Consider the following 8,435-nt stretch of genomic DNA (forward strand, 5'->3'; position numbering starts at 1 on the left):
TACGGAGGGCGATGGCTGAAATATAGGTATGGGGAGGCCTGGCCAGTTGACTCCATCCCCCTCCCCAAAACCCGCCAGGGCAAGTGCCATGTGCTCACAATGGTGGAAGCAACCACCGGGTGGCTGGAAACATATCCTGTACCTATCCTGTGCCCCATGCCACTGCCCAGAATACTATTCTGGGCCTTGAAAAGCAAGTCCTGTGGTGACACGACACCCCAGAAAGGACTGAATCAGACAATGGGACTCATTTCCAAAACAGCCTCATAGACACTTGGGCCAAAGAGCACGGCATTGAGTGGGTGTATGACATCCCCTGCCACGCACCAGCCTCGGGGAAGGTCAAATGGTGCAATGGGATGTTAAAGACCACCCTGAGAGCAATGGAGGGTGGAACTCTCGAACATTGGGATGCACATTTGGCAAAAGACACCTGGTTAGTCAGCAGCAGAGGATCTCCCAGTCGTGCTGGCCCTGCCCAATCAAACCTTTTATGGACTGTAGGAGATGAAGTCCCTGAGGTGCATGTTAAAAAATATGCTGGGAAAAACAGTCTGGGTTATTCCTGCCTCAGGCAAAAGCAAACACATCCGTGGGATTGCTTTTGCTCAAGGACCTGGATGCACTTGGTGGGTACTGAGAGAAGATGGGGAAGTTCATTGTGTGCCTCAGGGGGATTTGATTCTGGGAGAAACTAGCCCATGAATTAAACTGCATGATGGACAATAACTGCTGCAACTAACCCTTCTTCTGAGTTTTGTGTTGTAGGAATCACTCTGGCAGAGATCACCTGAACCTACAGAGGTCCAGCCTTGCCAGAAGAGCAGCAGTGACCCGGCCTGAGCTGGCATCGGCGCCCAATGGGCTCCTTGAACTCATAGTGCTGACGACTGGCCCAGAGCGGTCGAGAGTTGTTTTGCTGCATGGTATGTCAGGCTCAGGGCACATGCACAGTTCAGAAGGTGTGAACTGGCCTTGGGAGGGTCGTTAAGGCTTTGGGCTAGCTTGATAGTTGGGTCCTTAGCTCCTTTCTTAGCTCTTGGTGCAGTTGTTAGAAGTGGGGCAGGTTCTTTTGTTAGTGGGTTAGAGGGGTCAGTGGGGTTTTCTCCCCACTCTGGGGCTCTCAGACAGGGATTGCTCACTGCGCTGGGACCTGCAGGTTATCATTCCTTTGAAGTTAAAAGTTTTGCCCCTAGACAGTTAGGCTGGGCCATCTCTGTATCACAACACTCACCAGCAGCCCCCACCGCAGAGTTATCGTCACAGAAGCATTAATTTAAACCACTAGCAGGAAAAGCAGCCACGTAACAGCGTGCAGCAGTTCCATTCAATCCAACTCCCATGGCTGTTAACTTGCCACTTCAGGGGTGTGAAGGAGGAGGAGGTAAATGACCTATAATGAAATGTCTCCCCACTTATTTCAGAAAATTCAGTTCCATTTTCCCCTTGGCATAACCCTGGGACATTGCTGATGCTGTGCCATTGTGCACACAAATTTCCACCTAGAGAAAACTACCATCTGCATTAGATGAAAGATGCCACTGAAGATCCAAGCAAACAAACCACTAAAATCCAATTACCATGATTTTCTTTTTTTAAGTACAATCTCAGAAGTAAGTGATGAGATCAGATTTAGGATCGATTTTTCATTAAATACAGCAGGCAATGCACCTCCTGGGGTATCTCAGAATCCCCAGGTACCCATGACTACTTTCCTCTATGCCAAAAATGCAAGGATGGAAACATCTAAAATAAGTGTGAGAGGTGTTTCCCAAGGTGTTGTCATGCATTGTGGAAAGTGAAGATGTAACACCATATATCGAAATCTGTGCCACGGGACTGTGCCTGTTCGGTGGCTGCCAGAGAGCATCATGCAAGCCACCTCTTCCCTCAGAGTAACACGAATGGCTGGATCTTCCCCCACATCAGCAGCATTGTGGGGACCACGTTGTTGGCTCTCAGTGACTTTTGAGTAAAAACAACCTCAGTTTACTAGTAAAGCAGACTGTGTTTGATTGCCTTGGAAACACGGAAAGCTAACCTCTTTTAACTATTCTCTCTCATCCTTTTCCTGAGGTTTTCTGGCCAAATGGCATTCTTTGCAATACTTGTGCACCTCACTGTCTGCAACTACCCGTTGGAACAGTTTGATATCAACAAACAATTATTTTACTGGTGCACAAGAAAAGAGCAGTCTAGCCCCCTGAGCAGTGCTAACTGCACAAGGAGAACACAAGCAAAAGCAGGAAGAATTATTTTAGTCAGTCAACAGACCTGATGCATGGAGGAAATCTGCTGGGCAAGACAACACGATTTAACATACCAAATTTCCTAAGCATAACTTCATTCAAAAGGCAAAAGAAAGGTTGGTGTCTCGCTATCATGCACAGAAGAGAGGGAAACGGTATCCAGCCTCTGACAGGAGAAAGGCTGAAGGACCCTGTGACTTAGCACCCCTGCTGAGGCGGAAAGCTAGACAGGCAGATATGTAGGCTACATGTGCATCCTCTATACCCATGCATGTGCCCACACGTCTGACTGACATCCATATAAACGTTCGGGAAGCATGTCCGTGCATGTGCTGACCTACAAATGAATGTATGAGCGCACACACGCAGACCAGACGTAGCATGAACATTTTCAAGCTGTTCATGTATGGGCAAACTTGTGGAGGCTGCTGCCATTGCCCTGCCTGTATGATCGGGTGCATACCACTCCTTTGATGTGTATGATCACACCCTGTGTGTGGTCTGTGGGAAATACACTCCAGAGGATGCTGTTTGTGGTGAAACTTTTACGCAGTTATTTGCATTTCTTTGACTCTTCTTCCCATTTGCACAAACCTGGAGATACAAACTTATTTGACCCTGTCAATCACAAATCAGTTCAGAGGTGCTTTTCTGAAAATACACAATATCTGCAGTTTATTTTTCAGTTTGGTATGGGGGGGCAGGGGTTGTTCAAGCACAGGCTTTTTCCTTAGACATGCATCCCATGGACGACTCAGGGCAGAGAGTCTCTAGTCTTTTACCAGCCGGTAGATGTGATGCTGGGCACCATGGTCACTAGTTGACACCTCAAAAACATACGCTATGCACAGCAAGGTCTCCTGTGTGTCCCTGTTTGTCACAACCTAGACAGAAAACGAGAAGAAGCTGAGATGGCAACTGTTTCCCTGCTTACATATTCCAACACATTTAACACAGTGCAAAAAGTCAGTAATAGGCAAAGAACGGAGCAGCACAGCAATGACACGCAGCTCGGCCACCATAACCCCCTGTCTACTTGCCCACACAACCAAGCAAAGCCCTTTTGCAGCATCAGGACTGCAATGCAGTGAAGAGACAGGGAGGGGAGCAGAGTCCACCGTGGGGAAAAGGATGCTGTGATCAATGATTAAATCAATGGAAGCAGGTCCAGTAGGTCCTCTACTCCCCACCCCCTAGTGCTGCAGATTTCATCAGAGAGAAGGTGTTTCACGGAAAATCTCTTTTTGCTCTGTATATCTCACAGCCATGAACAGTTCTTTCCCTCCATCTGCTCCTGCTTGTCTGTGATAGAGACAGCCCATGAGGATTACACAGCACAACTCGTTTTAAATGAGACTTACAGTTTTGACGCCATCACACCTCCTATTCCATACACCGTAGATGTCAGGGGAAGGATGGTTGCTACACTGATGCACGCTTAGAGAAGCTCCTTTTTGCCAGTTCTTTTTCTACAGTCCCTCAGGAGCCTTAGCTTCTCTGCCATGGGACTCGGTGTCAGCAGCATGGTGATGGAACAGTGCAGTACTAGTTTCAGAAGCATGCGCTGCCTACACTACCTGGCAGGGACAAGCGAAATGTTGCACCCCGAGCTCCTAGCTCCGTTTCCCTCTCTCTGCCAGCACACAACTTTGCACATTCTTGTCATCGAGTTTGTGCCATAGCTAAAGCTTTAAGCAGATCTCGCTGTAGGAGATAGATTTTTACAGCAGTAGCACCAACTCAACTGCAGAAGAACGTATCAGCTGGAGGCTTGAACTGTACCAAAGCTCAACCGTTCTTGTGAAAACAGAAAGAAAACAGCTGGTTTTAGACTTGCTTATTAATTTCAGCAGCCTGATTTTGGTCTATTCTGTTTTCTTTTCTTGCTTCACGCTTGGGTTTGCAGCTAACCCTTCTCCTTTATTCTGCAGATCGTTGTGAGTTACACACATCCAGCTGTGGAATGGCACCAGAGCCTTTTTTGAAAAATGGGCCCTGAAATCCCGGAGGGCTAGATCCAGAGCAATGTGCAAAAGAAGACAAATCATACCTGTGAGCTTAGGGGTATCTAAGCTCCTGAACGGGTCTAGAAAAAATATAATTAAACTTGCCTCAGAAGTTGGTAGTGGGGACTGAGGACTAGCAGCATGCCTTGCATTAAGCATGACCATTTTTCAGCTCCCCAGTGAGGAATGGGGATGTAGGAAATGCTCAGTCTGCTCCTCAGGGAGCAGGACTGCAAGGCAATACATAAAAGTCGGTGACAGCACCCACATGAGGCATGCCTCTCTGTGACAGAAGGGAAGGGAAGGAGATGAGATTACCCGAAACATAAAGCCCCACAGGAAGTATAACTACATGACAACTTTGCTCATAAAATTTATAGCAAGCATTGGCCTGACTGAGGAATGAAACATGCAGAAAGCAGTTACAGTGTTCCTTAGTATGGATTACAGCACACAGGCCTTCCATCTCTCTGTCACTGCCCCCTTCATGCTTTTGCTGATCTAAAAAACAGCATTTATACTCCTTTTTTCTTCCAGATGCCAAAGATCTTGGTGCAATTATGAAAGAGTAAAACTTTCTAAAGCCCTGTGAGGTATATTATTAACTTTGGTTTTTATATTTGAGGTACCTGAGCCACAGAGCAGTGAAATGAGTTGCCTGGAATCCCTCAAGATCTCCAGAGGATGGAATGAAGACCATTTGATTTCCACTCTTTCACAGAGCTGCTAGCATCTCTTCTACTTACCCATCCTTGGATCGTTGGGCGAAGATCTGTGACACGTCTTGTAGAGGCGAGCACAGAACTCAGTCCATTAGGAAAATCCACCTTTTAAGCTGTCTTTGCCCTCTTCCCAAATTTAGTCTGCATCCAAGTCTGGAAATGCTCCTCGTATTACATACAGACTAATGCAAATCTACTTGTGTAGCCTTGTAGTACTGCCCTACCTAGAGGTTGCAGTGATTCCTGAGGGTGTCACAGAGCTCCCCCCAACATCTTTTATGTGCTTCCATATTCTTTCCAGGTTCAGGATGGTCCTGAGGAAACAACTGGTTTGGGATTTTTCCTACCTGGTCAGTGAAGAACTCTTCCCATGACAAAATTATATAGCCACTTAATAGTGCTCTTGGTTTAGTTTTGGGTTTTATTTACCTTGCAAAAAGGGCCAGGGCACAGAAAGGACCTCAATGTTTGTCCAGTCGTGAATGAGCATTTCCTTCACTGAGTTTTTCATCCTGCTCCTTCCTTTACCTCTCTGCCTCATGAGTTCTCCCTTTATCTTTCTTTTTTTCCTTCTTACTCAGGTCTCTCAAATTCTTCTGCTGCTTCTCTGCATGAGTTACTATCTCTACTGTTCCAGAAATTGTCTTGAGGTGCAACACATGGGAGAGACACTAAGTTCAATTAGATGCTGAGCTGTAAAAGGAAATCTACTTTGACTCACAACAGTGAACTCCTGCATGGGGCATATATGTTTCCAAGCTCCAATGAAAACAGCTGAAAGTCCCACCTGTAAAATAGTAAAGTTCTCCAGCACACTGTTCATCATATACTTCTCAGGAAGGTGCTTGAGTTTGTGAATGAAGTTTATCATGTATTCGCAGAGAGGAGAACGGTGAATACGATAGGAATAGTGTCCATTTTCATAGCGTGCGTACTCTGTCTGCAATGCAAAACACAGAAGGGGCACGTGGGGCTAATGCTGACACACAAGCAGCAATAATCACATAAAGGGATTCAGAACGGAAAAATTACAATGGTAATTTTAAGTCATTTTACTAACAACAATGAGCTGATTAATCATTCCTCTACAGTACTTTGCACCAAGCTCAGTCTCCTTGAGCACTCCGATTTCTTTGGCTTTCTTTCTTTTTTCTTTACAACAGTGGGTTCCAGCTTGCAAGCAGCAAACTGCCAAGGAGCTGTGAAAGGTAACTAAGAGGAGCAGACTAACTGTCAGCTATACTATGGTCCACATCCCTACTGGAAAAACATCATGCGTGAAGAAACTGAAAAAGTTAAAAACTGCTTTAGCAAGACCAGGAACCTCCTAGTAATGACGGTAATCATATGCTCAGGATGCTTCACCGCTGGAAAGGACCTTCTGGTCCTGCGAGAGAGAACATAGTACCTCTGTTCTCCCTTAGGAGAGGGTCTGGCCAGTGTTACAGAGACGGACCTTTTGGTTCAGGTTCATATCTTAGCTCCTGTATTCCATCTTCCCTTGAACAGAAGCTGAGGCTGAGTTTTATCATTTCACAGCAGACCCGTAAATGTCCGTTAACCTCCTTTCACCCCAAGAGCTTAGTCTCCTTTACTGTGCACCATGACACCCTTCTCTGGCTTGTCTATCCCATCATGCAAATACATAACCAGACTTCAGGCCTGTCTATCACGGAGGCAGGTCTTGGGGATGGATGGAGCTTGAACTGACAGCTGACACAAGAACAGCTGATGTTCTGCACCCAGCCTTCTCCATCTAAAGGCTTCTGGAGAAGGAGAGCAGCAAGAAGCAGATCAGAGCAGCTCTCTGAGGAGCTGAACGTGGCATCAGAAAGTAAGTCCTCAGTGACAGATACAAGCATAATTATGCAGCTCCACTGCTGCTCAAGCTGTAAAGGTACAAGTAGTAAATAAGCTTTGTAGAACCATAAGACTACAGTTTCTAAATTATTACAGTCTATTAATTAATGGATATAGTCTACAAATTATCTGTTTTAAAAGACTATGTGAGGTGTTGCCTATTTGTTTCCACCTTTCTGGACTACAAACAAGGTTTTGCTTTGCTCCACAATAAAACCCAGAGAATCACCAGAGCTGAGAGTCTTACATATTCACATGTCTTCAGAAACTGGGATTTAAGAAGAAATTAGCAAACACTACCTGACCTTCAATGAAGCCCTGAGACAAGGCCATGTTTCAGACTGGAGCAATCTTAGACCTGCATGTCTCAAAAATAATTTATGGCATCCATCTCCCTCACAACGAGAGAGAGATCTTGAGGTATATGCAGGATGCAAATACTTGAAGTGACAAAACAGCAGCCAGAGAGAACCTTGTACCCCGACGTCTGCTCCCTACCTCCACTTTCTCCACCACCTGCTTTCCAAAGGAACACACTTTGGTGGAACAGGTAATGACCATGTTTTCTGGGCTCTCATATTGGCTGGAAACTCCATAGAAAGATCTGGATTCATCTTCAATATTGGTGTTCAAATCAGCCTGCCAAAACAAACAAACAAAAAAAAAACAAAGGCAAGAAAAATAGATGCTTGTCAGTAAAGGGTTGTGGTGGTTTTTCACCATTACCTTGTCTAGACAAGATTGTAAGGTACTGAAGTGTCCAAAACTCCTTAAGCTGATCAACGTGCATCAAGCAAGCAGGGGAAATCTGAAGAGTATGCACGAAAATCCAGTTCCTGCTTCAGAACATGGGGGTGGGGATTGGCACACACACTGGGAAAATCCGGTGGAATATCCTCTTACCATTAAAAATACATGACACAACCCCTTGCCCTAGCTGATACTTGTCATAGCTGAATGGTGGCAGGACGGCACGGAGGTACCCACAAAGCACGCGAGAGCAGAGAGGAGGGCACTTTAGGGACACAGCAATGCGACAGGCTCGACTGGGCTGCCTCACTAAGGAGGAAAAATAAGGGTACAGCAACGGTAATAAGGCTTTTCCACTCTGAATATGCAGGAAAGGGGAAAGAGCCAGAGCAGAGCAAAGGGATGTGAGCACACACGCACATTAGGCTCAGGTACTACGATACGAAGAACGTACGCAGACAGGCTGCAACATAAGGAATGTTAGGTTGCTGACGGATCCAGCCCGGTCCCACCGGAATACAAAGCCATCTCCGTTTGCAGCCAGTTTTCAAAGTGGGTATCTAAGGCCGGCCGACTGAAGCCTCATGTGGAGACCCAACTCCGAAATCCCAGGCTGTCTAACGCTTCCACCAGGCGTCACCCAAACCACACTTACCAAAAACAGATTTGGCTCCCTCAAGCTCAGAAACACAGTGGGGGTGTGGGAATGCCCAGCTCAGCTCCCTTCCTTCCAAAATCAAACGGGTAGACCTCCTCTGGACACCACAAGCCCAGATGCTAGCTTGTATCAGCAGAAAAGCAATGATCCGTTCCCTTAAGCTACTTCAGCCTATTCTATTCTTCCTGCT

The 8,435-nt window shown here is 46.2% G+C and overlaps 1 protein-coding gene across 1 annotated transcript in view; it reads right to left on the reverse strand.

The window, feature by feature from the left end:
• Positions 1-2,893: 2,893 nt before the first annotated feature.
• TEAD4 (TEA domain family member 4) overlaps positions 2,894-8,435 on the reverse strand; it is a gene marked incomplete at its 5' end in the record, with an annotated part of 22,048 nt that continues 16,506 nt past the window's right edge. The window contains 3 exons of the mRNA XM_010147102.1: positions 2,894-3,133; positions 5,765-5,917; positions 7,336-7,476. Of these exons, the coding sequence (XP_010145404.1) occupies positions 3,020-3,133; positions 5,765-5,917; positions 7,336-7,476 (408 nt within the window). The remainder of the gene's footprint in view (positions 3,134-5,764; positions 5,918-7,335; positions 7,477-8,435) is intronic.

The sequence above is a fragment of the Eurypyga helias genome, unplaced genomic scaffold (assembly GCF_000690775.1).
Source record: "Eurypyga helias isolate BGI_N326 unplaced genomic scaffold, ASM69077v1 scaffold3222, whole genome shotgun sequence".
Lineage (NCBI taxonomy): Eukaryota > Metazoa > Chordata > Aves > Eurypygiformes > Eurypygidae > Eurypyga > Eurypyga helias.